This window comes from Diaphorina citri, unplaced genomic scaffold (genome assembly GCF_000475195.1).
Source record: "Diaphorina citri unplaced genomic scaffold, Diaci psyllid genome assembly version 1.1 scaffold671, whole genome shotgun sequence".
Lineage (NCBI taxonomy): Eukaryota > Metazoa > Arthropoda > Insecta > Hemiptera > Psyllidae > Diaphorina > Diaphorina citri.
Genome location: NW_007378104.1, coordinates 13,626 through 32,076, shown reverse-complemented (window position 1 = coordinate 32,076; position 18,451 = coordinate 13,626). Strand labels below are relative to the sequence as shown.

Genomic DNA, 18,451 nt, shown 5'->3' with positions numbered 1-18,451 from the left:
ACATGGAAGTATAGATAATCACGGAAAATTTTTCATTACGAATTTTACTGCAAATGGTAAATATTAGGTATGTAGTTTGTTCAAACTAATTTGATCCCATCAATGCACGAGACGCGACGCTGGCGCCGACGCCAAAATGATTCTTTCTTAATCTCAAGTTAAAGTATGACAGCAAGCAAGAGAATCTTTTAAAATAATAAAACGAAAATCATCTTTTAAAGACTTTGTACATTTGCGAGGTTTGAAATATGTCGGTTTTATTCGACCCACAAGGCAGGGCATTTGTCTTTCTTATCAATGAAGTTCACTATGTATATCCTTGTCAGGACTTCTTGCATTTTTTTGAGTGCCTCATCTATTATTTACTTCTTATTCTACTTAGGTATTATTCCCGCTTCTTATACCTTCAGCAAGTCATATTGCTTCTTATCTGGAACGATTTATGGCTCTTGCTCATGTTCCTTGAGTAGGTATACCAAACTTTTTTTTTTTTCCTCTCTTGTTTTCTTTTTCTTTTTAGAGTATACTCTGTGTAGAGAACAACTATGTATTACCATGTACAATACTAGGAGGAGATAGCCTTCCTGTTCTTCCTCTCTCTCTCTCTCTCTCTCCTCACCCCCTTCTTCCCCCATTCTCCCTCTTTCTCACTTTCTTTTTCTCCCTCTCTCTTTCTTTCACCTCTCACTTCCCTTACTAGGTTGTCTCTACAATGCTTCGCAATTGATTCACCCTATCTCCGTAGTTCTTCCCCTTCTTCCCCCATTCTCCCTCTTTCTCACTTTCTTTTTCTCCCTCTCTCTTTCTTTCACCTCTCACTTCCCTTACTAGGTTGTCTTTACAATGCTTCGCAATTGATTCACCCTATATCCGTAGTTCTTATAGCAGGGTTTATATATACGCGACCTGGAAAAACTGGAAAAGTCATGGAATCTGAAAATCGGCCAAAAAGTCATGGAAAATCGTGAAAATTTTAAGAAAACCTGGAAAAGTCATAGAATTTGCCACCCCGATCAAAAATTAAAAATGTTCAAATTAAATGTCACGTTTTTTTCGAAAAACGGCCTGCGGCGCATTCCTCCTCATATTCCTTGACGTTCTGCATATTGCATATTTTATCTAAATGAAGGGGTAATCTTACTGATTTTTAAGTACCTTCGCCCCCTAATTTTCGGGAAAACTCATGAAAATTCTCTGGAAAAGTCATGGAATTTCACTCCGGGAAAATCCTGAATATCATCTAAATCAGCTCACACAATGTGGGATCATTAATTGCGAAGAAGAACGAGGAGAAAATTTCCCAAGTTTTATCAAAATCGGACTAACCGTTCGGAAATTACAGTGGAACAAACAGACATTACGAATTACGTGTATGTACCATTGTACCTGCATCAGACAAACTAGAAACAATCCCTCGACAAACTAGGAAAAACTTGGAACTTCATTCATTCGTTCAATCAAAGAGAAAGAGATGAGAGATTCAGCTGCACAGTACCTAAACTACAAAAGTAGGTACCCTTACTTCCTCAGTGTAAAGAAGTTAATCATATCCAATAATTGGACTTTAGAGTTTTAATACCTAGTTTGGTAGGAATCGCAAAAGTTAAACTTGGATATGGTAATGCGAAAATTGTTAACACAATACATTTCGTGAACCACTTCCGTGTACTTCGTTCATGTTATTATCTCAGCATTTCAAGTAGATATACAGGGTGTCCAACCTGAAACTACAACATGGAAAATTCGCTTGTAAAATCAGTTTCTGACCCAATAGAAGTCTCCAATATTGATTTTTTGAGGGCAAGAAAGTATGTATTCTTCATACCTACTCACTTTTTACGAGGAAATCGTTTTTTTTTTTTTTTTTTTTTTTTTTTTTTTAGAAGATTGGTATGCTCATATCTTTTAGCCTTCATAAAAGCAAACTCGGAAAGTCTGAGAACCGTAGTCTTATGGCTTAGGGACCAACTCTGAAAATATTTCTTTCCATGAATGAAATGGTCTTATCGCACATTTCCCACCGTATAGGAATGAATAAGAACAACACACGCTCGTCACAAAAAAGAAAAAAAAATCGTACCTATGTACTCTTGTCGCACCAATTTTATTCCGAGCTTTATGACGTCATATAAATGTGAACCTTGGTTTTGAATATTTCGAGGATAAGCATCATTTGAATTTTTTTGATTTGAAAACGAGAGGGAGAGAGAGAGAGAAAGAGGGAAAGAGAGAGAGAGAGAGAGAGAGAGAGAGAGAGATAGAGAGAGAGAGAAAGCTATTTTGAATAATCTCGTGGAGGGGCGGCATTTTCCCAATAAGCAATAAAACCTATTAGAATGGAAGTTGGGAGTCATTGTGGTGTTCTTTGTTGCGAATATGTTTATTCCCGATAATAATACAAACAATGAGTTCAATGGGTATAATAATGTGGTTTCGATAGAGGTGTACGATAGTTTCGATCAAAAGTTATTTCCCGGCCGAGGCTGCACAACTACTGTACTGTAATATGTAGTAGAGATGATACTGTGCAGTAGGTACTGTACCAGAGATGAGAATTTGTAATCATTGCCAATGTTGTTTTTTGGCCCCTATTATTGGTAGTGCTTTGTAATTTGTAATGAATCTGGCCTCAACAGTGGTGTGCATATTTCATGCTTTCACGAAGGGTAGGTATAGTGTGTCCCATTTTATGATGCAACAAAAAAATTAGAGATTGCAAAAAAGGCCAATTTACGTGACGCAATAGTGAACCATCCCGTAGAGTAATAAATAAGTCAATGAGCATGTGTCTGGATAAGTTTTCTTCCTTTTACTTCCCTTGACAATATGAGAAATAAACTCCCATTTATCATCATCTATCGAATGACTTGATTTCCTTTTACCTGTTCATTAAGAAAGGGAAAGATTTCATTTGTTTTGGCTATAAATTAAAATAACTGGAGACTACATAAGTCTTGTTAGTATTGCATAAAGTTTATTCAGTGAGGAATAGATTGGAGCTCTTCTTTCTCGTTCTTTATTTTTTTGTAATAAGGAGAGGTAGCTGGAGTTGGGAAAAAAGTTTCCCAGTTTCTAAAAGTAATATTATTACACTTTTTAAGCTATATTCAGTTCTTTTCACAGTGGCATGTAAGATGCAGTCATTCGTCCAAAGGACGAAATAACTTTAACACGACGATTTTTCTTGTATTATGTAATTGGTCCGTCAGATCCCTTACAACTCTTGTGCTGTTTGTCCGATTTTGATAAAATTTGCTAACCATGTTCAGCATAATATTTATAAAGGAAATTTGTTGATTGATTTCGGCTCCTATCAATGTGATCGTTTCATCCGTCCGTCGCGTCATCAATCCTAGCCTGTAAACATCTTTGAATGCTAAATAAGTCAAGATGTCATCCGGAATCCAGAAGGATTATCAGAACTGCTACAAAAAAGTGCAGAAAAAAAATCTACTCTAGCAGGTAGTTTTCGCTATGAAACTACGGGTGTAGCGGACATGGTAGCTCAGGCATCTGCACTACCTGACAATATATACTTACTTAATTTACGTGTCCAGAGAGACTATACTAACAACTTGTATTATGGTAATGCACGTGGTATTCTAACTAAACCTAGCCTAGCAGCTCTCTGAAAATCCCCATAACTGCTAATGTAGCAGCTTTTTACTTGAGGAGAAAGCTCCTATGTCTCCTTCATAATACAATAATCCCATGCCTACATAATGTCCTTCCTCCCCTTAATTCTTCTCAAGGGAAGTTGTTCTGACCTCCCACAACTGTTGTTTTAGAAAAACCACAATTTTTTCAAGAAGTTTCTATACCAAGGCACACGCGCTCTCAAAATTCAAGATATTAATTTTTTTAATTAATTTTTAATTAATCTTTTTCTCCCTTCTCTTATATTGTTCTTGTTCTTTCCAGCCCTCATTCTTTCTTCCCTTCCCTTCCATTTTTTAAAAGCGTTCATAATATCTGTCTTGGGATATATTTTTTTTTTTTCTTTTTTCCCTCCTCCTCTCATTGCCTGCCGCTCTTCAAATGATTAATTAGCATATTATAATTATGAAATGATTTTTAATAAATGTTATTCAGACGAGCTGAGGCCGTCATGGGTGAGGAGCTTCATAACAGATGACAGTACTTTAGGTTATTATTCTGCCTCTGCTGTAGCATGTCTAGATCTAGATACCGTTTTGACAACGTATGCTTCGTGAATTACCCGAGAAGGAATATAATTAATAGTAATTTAGGAGTAAATTGCTTCGACCCCTAGATAGGATAAAAACACTTGGTCATATTTCTAACAGTTTTGTCCATACTCATACACAGGAACACAGGTAGGTACTTTCCAAAATATTAATCTCACTGCATTGGGACTCTCGACACTGGAGCTTTCAGGCAAAACTTCGGTACTTCAAAAATACCTTTTCTAGTTTTTTTTTTTCAAACTTCACAGTTGGTCTCTTTGACACGTTGTTCTAAGTAATACGACGTTTCCTACCTCATGCTGTTAGCAGAGAGGTACCTCTAACAGCAGAGGGGGTACATCTAACAGCATCAAAATGGTTCGCTCAAGCACACTCAGGAAAACAACTAAAGACACTTGACGAAATTTGCATTTTTTGTGACTCTAACAGCATCAAAATGGTTCGCTCAAGCACACTCAGGAAAACAACTAAAGACACTTGACGAAATTTGCATTTTTTGTGACTTTTTTTCTTTTGTAATTTCTTTAAATTTTCTCTAGAAGGAAAAAAAAGTGAGAGACCAAATATTTATTTTAGTTTAAGTCTCAAATTCCCCCTTTCCGAAGATGCTGGGAGGAGAGAGAGAGAAAAGAAAGAGAGAGGTTAGAAGAAGAGATGGAAAGACATCAGCAAGGGGGGAAAATGATGCTTTTGTCTAAATTTGTATGGCAAAGTGTTACTAATACATGAGTAGGTGTTACGTGTATAATAAACTGCATGAGTGAGAGATGATTGAGTTACTAGACCAATTTCCAATATATGGGCGTTATGCAAATGTGCACCAACAAATTGACCACCTCAAATTTCCCACACGAGTTTCATGTGAAATCCTCTGACCACACCTATTACAATTTGGCGATTTTTCACAGGCCATTTACTCAATGGGTTTCGGGTTCAGAGTTTCAGACCCTTAACAATTTATTGAAATTTTGAATGAAAAACGTACACGCAACAAGTTATACCTTTCTATTTCTTGTTTAACCCACGCGCTCTCCTACTCTTCTATTTCCCTCATCGTCTGACCCTTGAAAATGAGCTTTTCTTTTGAATGGCACCAAAGTGTTATGCTGATCTCAAGGACTCAGTACATCTATGGGTCCTGTAAGAAGGTCTGTCAAACCTGCGTGAATTTGAAGGCACATATGTGGCATACTCAAAACTAGAAGATTTTGTTGAAATATACCAAATTCCCTACATACCTACATGACCGCTTTCCTTATTCCTCCAGGTCGTCAGATAGTGATAGTAGGCGCTGTCGGTGGTTTGGTCGCACAACTCCTCGTGCTGTCTGGCATCATATGTAAGCTCAAGTCACATCAGTCCTGTTTTGTCCTCATCAACCTAGAAGTGGCCCTGGTCGCTTCTAACCTGCTGTACATGCTGGGCGTACAGGTAAGCATTGAGGAGTCGTAAGACTTACATGGTTTATAAATCGTTTTTGCGTCAAACTCCTCAATTAGACATGTGTAAAGAGTGAGCGATAAAAAAAGAACTACCTTTTCAATGGACTACTCAGTCAATGAGTCAGATCTCAACTCTCTATATATCATACTTAGGGAGTTGAAGAGTGAGTTTCATGTTTTAGGATCTGACTCGTTGACTTAGTATACCTTTTCAATGGACTACTCAGTCAATGAGTCAGATCTCAACTCTCTATATATCATACTTAGGGAGTTGAAGAGTGAGTTTCATGTTCTTTTGAGTGCAGAGTGTGATCCCAACTTCCTATATCAGAGAGTGAGCGAATACATAATTCGCTCACTCTTTACACATCTCCAGTAAGAATCAAACCTCAGGTCTTCAGGTCCACGTGTTGCCTTGAACCTTTTAAATTGCCAAAGACACATTTCGGCTAAAATTTAGATGTGAATTTCTGAAAGCGAAAAGATATTTCGGAAAAGTCATAGCTCATCTATTATTTATTTGTAGTGTCGAAATGGAAAGTAGAAGAACTATACGGGGGCTTTCAAAGTAAATCTTCTCTTGAGACGGTCGTTTGTTCTCGAAAAAGAAGGCAACATGAAAAAAAGTATCAGCTGTCTTTGCTTATGTAAAAAGTACCTGTGTTAAAAATTCAAGCTTTTTACACACACATCAACCTGTTGTCTTTCTCTCGTCAAGTTGATATCCTCCTGTCCAAATTATTAGGGTTTTGTACTCAATATACAGGGTGGGGTTGCAAGTAAATATAAATACATTACATTTAGCAGGATTGTTTTTGTTGGGAGTTTTGGCATCTCCACTAACTATAATGATATTAAACTTTGGGACCTCTTCATACGGTTTATAATCAGTCGCGCTTACTTGGGTGATGTTTCAAAGTCATAGAGCAGGAAAAATGAGGACCAACGGAATTTTTCTTTTCCTTCTACGACTTCCAGATACCGAGATAAATCGATTTAAAAAATACCGGTAAATCGTGAAGTTTGACGTCACGGCATACGCTCCCGTAGGCGATGACGTCATAATTCATGACTCCCGCTTCTTTTGTTTGTGCGCAAGCGTTTCTGCGCATTTTGACGTGAAATCTGACGTCACAACTCTTTGAACTTTTTCATTAGAACGGCAATTAAAAATTGAATTTTCGACCTTCTAAAGTTACTTTTTCGGAGTTTTGACCTCAGATTCGGATTTTTCACAACTTTTTACGTAGGAATCCACCTTTTATTAATAATATTTTCCCAATTGCAACTCCTCCATTGTATGGAAGGAATTTTAATTGGGCTACACATATGTGTTTGTCACAAAATGTCGTTTCCTGATTAATACAACTCGCTGGATTTCTTTGGCTTGATTTGGATTCAAACGACAAACCATCAGATCCAAAGACCACCGGGCACTCCTGAGGTTGGTAATTTTACTCGTACAAATGTTGGGAGCCAGCCTACTTAGCTTAGTTGGTAGTGCGTCTGCCTTGTAAGCGCTAGGCCGCGGGTTCGATTCCCGCCCGGGGCGCAAAAGAAGGCAACATGAAAAAAAGTATCAGCTGTCTTTGCTTATGTAAAAAGTACCTGTGTTAAAAATTCAAGCTTTTTACACACACACTCACGTTTCCCCTCTTCTCTAATTCAGCAAGTTTTCATTCAAAAGAAGACGCTAGATGATAATAAATTACGAAATAAACTCGAAAAAGCTCTCTTGGAAAGCTTTTAACTTCAAAGACGTCCAAAATGGAAAGTCGAGAAGATTATCTCAAATATGGCCTCAATTGAAAGTTTGAGGTTGAATAGAAATCGATTTCGGGACGATAAGACCATAGCAGTTACAGTTCCCTCTGTCAAACTCTTAAAAAAAAAGCCCATCCCATAGATACTAAAATATATGAATAGAAACGATTTATCTTTGACGAGCTCTATGTTAAACTTGATAACATCAGTGCTTCAAGTGATATAATAACTTACCAAGTGTCAGCCCATTTTGATCTTTTCGCCCAGATTTAGACAAAAGTCACAGCCTATAGGTGCTGCTAACATTAATAACTAGAAATCCAATGTTAACCCCAGTGACATTTGTAGCTTAAACTAGACGATTTACTAAAGAGATGACTGGAATTGTGAATAGAAACGATTTATCTTTGACGAGCTCTATGTTAAACTTGATAACATCAGTGCTTCAAGTGATATAATAACTTACCAAGTGTCATCCCATTTTGATCTTTTCGCCCAGATTTAGACAAAAATCACAGCCTATAGGTGCTGCTAACATGAATAACTAGAAATCCAATGTTAACCTCAATGACATTTGTAGCTTAAACTAGACGATTTACTAAAGAGATGACTGGAATTACATTTTAATAACTTTACCCCTTCACTCATGTACATAATTATGTTACAAGTAGTCTTGTTATTACACAATTAAATCTATGGAATTTTATATTACAGCAGATTAGAAAATTGTAATTTGTAATAGGTACCTAAATACTAACTTACTCTAGATGGTATTAACATGATTATTATAATTATTTCCATAATACATCTCCTCATGTTTAATAGTCTTACTCTTTAACAGTAGAAAGTAGATGTAAAAGAAGGGAAGCAATATATTTTATTCAAAGCTACGTTCATTCCATTTCAAAAGTAAACACATAGAATATTGTAAGGCAGACTGAATATAATTGGATAAATTATTATTAGTATTTATTAAAATAAATGGAAGGAAAATATTAGCTTCTTCTCAACTCTTCAGGGGAATTTAAATAAATTTGTAAACGAAACTGTGGTATTATTTTTAAGTAAAAATAAATAAAAGAAAAGCGGCGAGAAGAAGAAGAAGAAGAAGAAGAAGAAGAAGAAGAAGAAGAAGAAGATTTTAAAGAGGATGATTGAGGTGTGGGAAGTCAGTGAAAAGAAACTCTTTTTCTTAAAAAAAAAGAAAAAAAAAAATCGAACTCTCTCCGGTTTGTATTGTAAGCTTATTAAAAGTTTATTCTCCTCCTCCTCCTCCTCCACTTTGTTTTTCTTCTTCTTCTCGTCCATCATTTACTTCCTCCTCTTGCTTCTTCTCCTTCGTTTCCTCCTTCTCCTTCATCATTATCTCCCTCCTTCTTCTCCCCATCCTTCTTTCTCCGTCTTCTCTTCCTCCTCCTTTTCCTTTCGTACTAATTGTTTAACCATTTTGTTTTGTTGGCGTAGTTTGTTTTTCCACGAGTTCGATTTTCCATTAGTTTGCCCCTAGGGGCCCAGAGCACAACATGTTTGACACCATAATTCAAAATGTCCCATCTATGGATCTATGTTTGTCTGACCTCGAAATAAATGTCCACATAATGACTTACATTTTAATTGAGTCTTTGGGTGAGTAACTTTAATTAAGATATTTCTGAATATCTGAAGCCACAATATTTGAATTAAAACCTACTGACGTTTTGGTTTCCTCTGTCTTTTAGGAATTAAAACAAATTAGCTTCATTTCTAAGAATCACTATTGTATTTAACCCACGTCTACCAATGTGATGTACCTTTCCACCAACACAAATCTGATTTTCATGAAATTCAAACCGATATCCGCCTACTCCAACCTGATTTCCATTATATTTAAATCCGGCAGAGATTTTCTAATAATCCCCCGCGGTGAAAGTGTGAGATGTTTTTCTGATTTTTTTTCTTCTAGAGAGAAGAAAAGTTGTTTGAAATTTTTCATGTTTGAAGCTTAGGAAATTTTTAAGATATTATAAATCCTCGGGGGGTTTATCAGAGAAAGAAAGCATTTTCTTATGCTTAAAAACCGCACAGGAAAATGTAAAAAAACATAAAGGATAAACAGGGTTGATCTTTTTTTGTTCTTCTTCGTTTACGTCTTTCGACGTTTAGAAAATTCGATGTAGGGAGTATATATGGTTTACAGAGAGTAACCAACTAATTAATGTTCTTCTTCGTTTACGTCTTTCGACGTTTAGAAAAGTCGATGTAGGGAGTATATATGGTTTACAGAGAGTAACCAACTAATTAATTAGGTATTAGTTGTTCATAAAGTATGCTTGCTGTTAGTTTTTTTCCAAGGGGGCCTCCATGTTTCCTTGTCTGAAGATTTGGCTATTGCCAAGAGCCCAATGATTTCGCAATACCTAGCTTCTGGGCCCTGGGAGGCCTTTTTAGTGAGGCCTAAAGCACTAACCAATGTAGATACATACATGATAGCTATAGGTATACGTTTATGGTGATACATTAGAATTTTGTTGTGTACTTTTCCCCGTCTTGAAATGAACGAGAGGAAAGGCCTTCGCAAAAGGTATGTGTGCTGGTGTTAACAAAGGTCTGATATGAATATGAAAGAAAATCCCCAAGTGAGAACATTTTCGATTCTGCTCACGGCTCAAAGGCTGAGTGAGGAGGAGATAGGACAAAGGGAGAGGCGTAAAACTTTGTATAAATCTTTTGTGATGGTACATTGTGTAACGTACAGGATAGGCTTGGTCGGAATAAAACGTCACTGGGACAAATAAATATACCTTGGTTGAAAGATAGCTTTTTAGGAATGAACAAATTCAGTGCTCAATACCAGCGAAAAATATGTAGCTGACAAGGGAGATTTACAGCACGTCTGTCTTGTAAAAGTGAGGTCGCTTGTTTGATTCCTGCCCGAGGCGAACTTTATCCTAATCGGATAAGGTTCGTTCTCTGAACAAGAAGAAGAAGAAGAAGAAGAAGATTTTAAAGAGGATGATTGAGGTGTGGGAAGTCAGTGAAAAGAAACTCTTTTTCTTAAAAAAAAGAAAAAAAAATCGAACACTCTCCGGTTTGTATTGTAAGCTTATTAAAAGTTTATTCTCCTCCTCCTCCTCCTCCTCCACTTTGTTTTTCTTCTTCTTCTCGTCCATCATTTACTTCCTCCTCTTGCTTCTTCTCCTTCGTTTCCTCCTTCTCATTCTTCTTCCTCCTTCTCCTTCATCATTATCTCCCTCCTTCTTCTCCCCATCCTTCTTTCTCCGTCTTCTCTTCCTCCTCCTCCTCCTGGCTGACTTTTTCCTATCATGTCCTCCTCTCTTTGATTTCGGGACGATAAGGCCTTCATCGCTATAGTTCCCAAACCTGTATACCTATGTACACTTACGAGAGTTGTGTACTTCTACATTTCTTCAACATTTGAGCTCCTTTTAGAAGGCGTGGTACACCAGAGGTGTTCGTACACTTGAAGTTCACCCTGTATACTATGCATTCATCTCGAACATGATTTTTTTCTCTCGTGTAAAATGTATAGCCTTCTGCTCCTATCTCTTCTACATGACAAGCTAAAAATGCATGGAATTTTCTATACGATTTTTTTCCTTCTCCCACTCTCTTTTTTCTTTTGTAATTTCACGTCAGAGCATGAACTTGGCGATAGTGTGTCTAAACAATGAAAGGTGCAAATAATGTAGGAAGACAGATATGCGAAATGACTCGAGGCAGGAGACATTATTGAAACTACATTAGGTTACGCTGCATGCTCTGGGACGACTTGGGTATGTTTAGATAATATGCAACATTGCTTGTCAAAGAAAATAGGCAATATGAGCATTGCAAGTCTTGTCAGTAAAAATTCCTCTTCTACCACAAAAAATAATAATAATAATAAATACCTCACCGCTTTCGCATTACTTCAAGGCACATTCTTTACATACATGCTTATCCAAGAACGGAAAAGATAGGTCAGAAACTTGTCGGGATTCGAACCCCGCACCTCCAGGTTGAAAGTCAGTGACCCCTCGGCCACAGAGATGGGCTCTTTTGAAATTGAAATGACTTTTTTTAATTCCAAGTTCTAATGAAATATCTTATTCTGGAAGGAGACATTATTGAAACTACATTAGGTTACGCTGCATGCTCTGGGACGACTTGGGTATGTTTAGATAATATGCAACATTGCTTGTCAAAGAAAATAGGCAATATGAGCATTGCAAGTCTTGTCAGTAAAAATTCCTCTTCAACAACAAAAAATACCTCACCGGGAGACATTATTGAAACTACATTAGGTTACGCTGCATGCTCTGGGACGACTTGGGTATGTTTAGATAATATGCAACATTGCTTGTCAAGGAAAATAGGCAATATGAGCATTGCAAGTCTTGTCAGTAAAAATTCCTCTTCAACCACAAAAAATACCTCACCGCTTTCGCATTACTTCAAAGCACATTCTTTACATACATGCCTATCCAAGAACGAAAAAGATAGGTCAGAAACTTGTCGGGATTCGAACCCCGCACCTCCAGGTTGAAAGTCAGTGACCCCCCGGCCACAGAGATGGGCTCTTTTGAAATTGAAATGACTTTTTTTAATTCCAAGTTCTAATGAAATATCTTATTCTGGAGGACCAGTAGAAGGCTCTTGATTGGAAGTTGCAGGCTAATCACAAGATGAAGTCTGAAGCGTTGGAGGACACTCATAATAAAATAAAAGGCTCCTGAAGTTAACCACAAAACAAGGCCTTCAGTGCAGCACTCAACTTGCGGCCCGCCAAGCTTGTCAGCTCAAGCTAAGACACTATGGCAACTCCTTTTACCTTCAGACTCTTTAGAGAGTTGTTGAAAAGATGAAAAGTTGACTCTTTAGAGAGTTCATTGACTGAGTAGTCAGTCCTCTGAAAACGAAAGTTAATTTTTATTATTATTTTTACTTTTTTTTTCATTCAAAGAGGTAGAGACTAGAGAGTCTGAATACGAACTTTATGTACGTTGGAGAAAGGGAACTCCTAGGGTCTACGCCCTCACATAATGAATAGATAGGAGCCAGACAGGTAATATAGGTACATAGGAAGTAGGTATACAGATAATCATAGGTAATGAATGGGAAGCAAGGTGTCACAACGCAGATGACGTTTAAATATAGTGACATGGAAAGTGCATTAGGGCAAGTTGTTGGATTTCAACACCTTTGTGTTCGATCAGGGAGTATAAAAGTTTGATGGACATGATTGAACGCACTAGGATACAGGACTTTGACATATCCGGTGAAATATTGGGAGATTTTTTTCCGAAAAGTTACAGGTCATTGATTTTTGTTGGACTTTTTTATTTTCCCCTGGCCTTTATTATTTGTTAAAATAGTGATTTTTTTTTAATGAACGCCGTGTATTTACTGATGTATGCAATGTGCAAGTCAAAAAAATGGAGTTAAAGGGGTGGTGTGTCCCTCACTTAAGGTACCTATATGTAAAGTTCAATATTAGAGTGCCGGCACCCAGTCACTCGGTTAGGCTTCCGACTCCCTAGTTTTTCTCTCCATTTATTATTGTAAAATAGTGATTTTTTTTTAATGAACGCCGTGTATTTACTGATGTATGCAATGTGCAAGTCAAAAAAATGGAGTTAATGGGGTGGTGTGTCCCTCACTTTAGGTACCTATATGTAGAGTTCAATATTAGAGTGCCGGCACCCAGTCACTCGGTTAGGCTTCCGGCTCCCTAGTTTTTCTCTCCGTGTGTTGTGAAATCCCCTATACTTTTTTCTTGGTTTCAGATTTCGCCAGTGAGACCATCTACGACAACTTCCCCATACCGGACACCATTTTGGCAGACCCTGACTTGCATGATCACGACCTCATTGATAACGTCATGTATGTCTACTTTGGGCCGTCACAACCAGACCAACCTGATGCAGGTATGGTGGGCACTGCCCTTGAGTTTTGAACCCGAAATAATTTTACAAGTTTGGGTACCACTGACTCTAAAAGAGTTGGCTTTTTCAGTAAAGTTTGGTCAAACCTCTTTACAAGTTTGGGTACCACTGACTCTAAAAGAGTTGGCTTTTTCAGTAAAGTTTGGTCAAAATACACTTCCAACCTCAATACTAAATAAGTACCTAACTATGGGTCCTGTAAGAAGGTCTGTCAAACCTGCGTGAATTTGAAGGCACATATGTGGCATACTCAAAACTAGAAGATTTTGTTGAAAAATACCAAATTCCCTACATACCTACCTGACCGCTTTCCTTATTCCTCCAGGTCGTCAGATAGTGATAGTAGGCGCTGTCGGTGGTTTGGTCGCACAACTCCTCGTGCTGTCTGGCATCATATGTAAGCTCAAGTCACATCAGTCCTGTTTTGTCCTCATCAACCTAGAAGTGGCCCTGGTCGCTTCTAACCTGCTGTACATGCTGGGCGTACAGGTAAGCATTGAGGAGTCAGAAAAACGACTTTTAGGTCATAAGACTTACATGGTTTATAAGTCGTTTTTGCGTCAAACTCCTCAATTAGACATGTGTAAAGAGTGAGCGATAAAAAAAGAACTACCTTTTCAATGGACTACTCAGTCAATGAGTCAGATCTCAACTCTCTATCTATATCATACTTAGGGAGTTGAAGAGTGAGTTTCATGTTTTAGGATCTGACTCGTTGACTTAGATATCATACTTAGGGAGTTGAAGAGTGAGTTTCATGTTTTAGGATCTGACTCGTTGACTTAGTAGTTCACTGAAGAGAGAAGTTCTTTATCAACGGGTTTTCCTCGACAAAAAAATATGAAAAGATGGATTCATTATCTCTGTCCTTACAACCTCTTCAGTGTCAGGGGAGAGAGACGAAGACAGGAAGAAATGGAAACAAAGAGGGAGGGATAGATGGCATTTGACTGTGATTCTCAATGCATGTAATGTATGTAGGATTGTAGGATAAAATCTTCAAATATGTACCTAATGTATTCTAAAGCCAATATAGAAAGTCGTGTGCTATCTACACCCAACTTCCTATATCAGAGAGTGAGCGAATACATAATTCGCTCACTCTTTACACATCTCCAGTAAGAATCAAACCTTAGGTCTTCAGGTACACGTTGCCTTGAACCTTTTAAATTGCCAACGACACATTTTGTTTGGGCTAAAATTAGATGTGAATTGCTGAAAGCGAAAAGATATTTCGGAAAAGTCATGGCTCATCATCTATTATTTATTTGTAGTGTCGAAATGGAAAGTACAAGAACTATACGGGGGCTTTCAAAGTAAATCTTCTCTTGAGACGGTCGTTTGTCTTTTCCTTTCGTACTAATTGTTTAACCATTTTGTTTTGTTGGCGTAGTTTGTTTTTCCACGAGTTCGATTTTCCATTAGTTTGCCCCTGGGGGCCCAGAGGGGGTAGGGAGCGATATTCCAGGAACGCAAGGATACGTATACGGCCCTGCTATGGCGCAGAATCTTTATAGAATATCTAATTAATTACGAAGAGTATTCGCATTATTACAGAGAGCAAACGATTTGGAAACGTTCATCTACTTTTGTCTTTATCATTTTTCATTATTATATTCAACTTGCCAAAGGCATTCCGTAATTTTATTTGTCTCGACTTTTTCTGCGTTACTTTGATCTAGGGGTGGCCGTAACGTGGCTCGTGAGACAATAACCGCACAAAATTATTTTGTGCGGCTCTCCAACCATGGTTCATACTTGTTGATCTTTTTCTTCTGAATATCAGAATTTCCATGAGACCGAAATCTGAGGAGTGTAGACCAAAATTTTCGAAAATTCGCCTGCGGCGTGGTTCGCCCCGAATCGGCTTCATGGGATTGCGGCTCTCAAAGTTAAGGTTAGTTTCCAGAATTAATGACGTGGTGAACTTCGAATCAGGAGTTTGTGGTTCGAGTCCAGGTCAAGTCATTCATGTTTAACCATCTCTGTTACCTCTTGCAAAAGTTTTCGTCCTGATGCTAATATTGTCAAAAAAAAGTTATACACCTACCTGCGTGTATCGCTGTTAGATTGTAAGAATGTTCATTTGGATGACATATTATGTATAAGTGTAACAACATATGTAGGTACAGCAAATATATGGATGCTAACATATGTATAACAAATTTCCATCTCAATCTGGTACACGCATTTTGTAACCTCAACAACTTTCGACAGTTTGATAATTTAATATTGGTGTACTGTTATGTACAGTACCTGTCACATACAACTGAAATAACCAATCAGTGAGAGAGAGAGTGAGAGAGAGAGAGGAAGAGGAAGAAAGAGAGGTGAGAGAGAGAGAGACAAAGAGGGGGTTTGGTCATCAGAGGGAGAGAGAGAGAGAGATTGAAAGAGCACGTTGCCACATCCACTAAAAAAAAGGAACAAAGCTTTTTTGGTTGAGTGAAAGAGGACAAATGAGGGGGGGGGGGTTATCCACTAAAAAAAAGGAACAAAGCTTTTTTGGTTGAGTGAAAGAGCACAAATGGGGGGGGGGGGGCATAAAGTTGATGGGAAAAAGTTTTGTCCCCTTCGTACCCCGAACCCAGGACTCCATCATCTCTCTCTCTTTCTCTCTCTTTCTCTCTCTCTCTCTCTCTCTCTCTCTCTTTCTTTCTCTCTCTTCATTAAAACCAAATAGAAACCTTTTTCTCTAATAACATATACTGTAACCGCCATGGGTTTTTTTCTCCCTTAGGTGGAAAAAAGAAAAGTATTGTATGTATGTACGTTTGTCTATGTACATAGGTATGTAAAATGTATGTATCTTTTCTATGTATCATGTTGATACGAATCAAGTTTTTGTTTCGTTTATCTCCACCTCTCTCCTATGTCCCTCCTTATCTCTCCTTTTTTCTATCTCTCTCCCTCTCTCCTATGTCCCTCCTTATCTTTCTCTCTCTCCTATGTCCCTCCTTATCTCTCTCTTTTTCTATCTCTCTCCCTCTCTCTCTCTCCTATGTCCCTCCTTCTCTCTCCCTCCCTCCCTCTCTTTCCTATGTCCCTCCTTATCTTTCTCTCTCTCCTATGTCCCTCCTTCTCTCTCTCTCTTTCCTCTTCAGCTCCTTCTCTATCAAGGTCTGGTAAAAGCAAGTTTCACGATTACTTTAATGTGGAGAGAGAATTGAATTGAATTGAATTGTTCATTTATTTTTCTTAAAAAACTATACAGTCATGGTTTCATCCCCTAAGCTATTTCTCTAACTTTTTGGGGGTTTTCTCTAACTTTTTGGGGGTATAGAGATATAAAGATATAGATATATAAAGAGAAAGATGACAAGGGAGATTTACAGCACGCCTGTCTTGTAAAAGTGAGGTCGCTTATTTGATTCCTGCCCGAGGCGAACTTTATCCTAATCGGAAAAGGTTCGTTCTCTGACGAGATTTCCGTGGAGGTTTTGATCCTGAAGGATTTTTAATACTCGGTATATCCAGGTGGTTTCGTAAGCACGTAATAAATCTAGACTTACAGCAACACAATGTTCATTGTTTATGAGTGCATCTCGAATGTTGTTTTCCAGGTGGACCAGGGCATCAGTTGTATTATGTTGCTTTCGGAAGCCGCACTGAATTTTGTTGAAGAAGTTCCGACTGTCCAGCGTACAATACAGACGATCATTAACTATTTTTTCCAGAATTTTAAATAGACAGGAGGCTAATGTAATCGGTCTGTAGTTGTCGGGGGATTCCAAGTTTCTGTTTGGCTTAGGAATGGGAGATAAAACAAATTGTTTCCATCTCTGCGGAATCTGTCCCTTGTACCAGATTCGATTGTATATTCTATTTAATATTAACAGTGAAGATTTAGGTAACTTTTTTAACATTACGTAGGAGATCTGATCCATTCCTGGGGCTGAATTTTTCCTTTTTAACAGCACACGTTCAATTTCTTTTAGAGTGATAGGAGCATTATAAGGAGCAGAATTATCAGTTGAGATCTCAAACGGGTGGTTTTCGGCTTCCTCTTTATTTGAACGAAAAACTTCACCGTGTTGAGAGAGGTCGGAATTACTGTGAAATTTTTCCACTAATATGTCTGCTATCTGTTTCTTATCTGTGATATGGGCCGAGCCAATACACAGGGAAGGGATGCCGATCTGTTCTGATTTCTTGCCAAGGATTCTTTTAACTTTGCACCATGCTTCTTTACTTGATGTATTCATGTTTATAGATCCAATAAAGTTTCGCCATGATTCTTTCTTGGCCTTCCAAACTGTTTTTCTGCATATTGCACGAGCTCTCTTGAAGGAGATAGAATCTTCAGCTGATAAGGTCCGTTTATATCTTCTATAGCATTTATTCTTCTCTTTGATTGCTTTATAACATTCCTCATTCCACCAAGGTACTCGAGGTTTAGCGTTTTGTGGATTTGAACGAGGGATGTTGTTGACGCAAGCGGAGATTATATCTTGGGTGAATTCTTCTAATCCCCATAACTGCTAATGTAGCAGTTCTTTACTTGAGGAGAAAGCTCCTATGTCTCCTTCATAATACAATAATCCCATGCCTACATAATGTCCTCCTCTCTTGAAGGAGATAGAATCTTCAGCTGATAAGGTCCGTTTATATCTTCTATAGCATTTATTCTTCTCTTTGATTGCTTTATAACAGTCCTCATTCCACCAAGGTACTCGAGGTTTAGCGTTTTGTGGATTTGAACGAGGGATGTTGTTGACGCAAGCCGAGATTATATCTTGGGTGAATTCTTCTAATCCCCATAACTGCTAATGTAGCAGTTCTTTACTTGAGGAGAAAGCTCCTATGTCTCCTTCATAATACAATAATCCCATGCCTACATAATGTCCTCAGTTTCCCATACAACATAATGAAATTCCAGAGATGTGAACAAGACAACACGAAGCTAGCCTGAAGCTACCACGCTGTACATTATTTCAAGCGGAATTTCATTAGGAAGAGGAGATTATAACACAAGTTGTTGTTCTTCGCTCACACGGCTCGTAAGAAGAAACAAGAGAAGTCAAGTGTGGAGGAAAATTTATTACCCATGTTAACAATGAAGAAGAGGAAGGAGGTTCAAACAAGAAGGAAAGCCCCCAAAGTTTTAATAAAC

At 37.9% G+C, this 18,451-nt stretch overlaps 1 protein-coding gene across 1 annotated transcript in view; it reads left to right on the top strand.

Annotated features, from left to right (window-relative positions):
* Positions 1 to 18,451, top strand: part of LOC103511064 — a gene marked incomplete at both ends in the record, with an annotated part of 39,986 nt that overhangs the window by 8,110 nt on the left and 13,425 nt on the right. The window contains 2 exons of the mRNA XM_026824935.1: positions 13,180 to 13,320; positions 13,664 to 13,827. Of these exons, the coding sequence (XP_026680736.1) occupies positions 13,180 to 13,320; positions 13,664 to 13,827 (305 nt within the window). The remainder of the gene's footprint in view (positions 1 to 13,179; positions 13,321 to 13,663; positions 13,828 to 18,451) is intronic.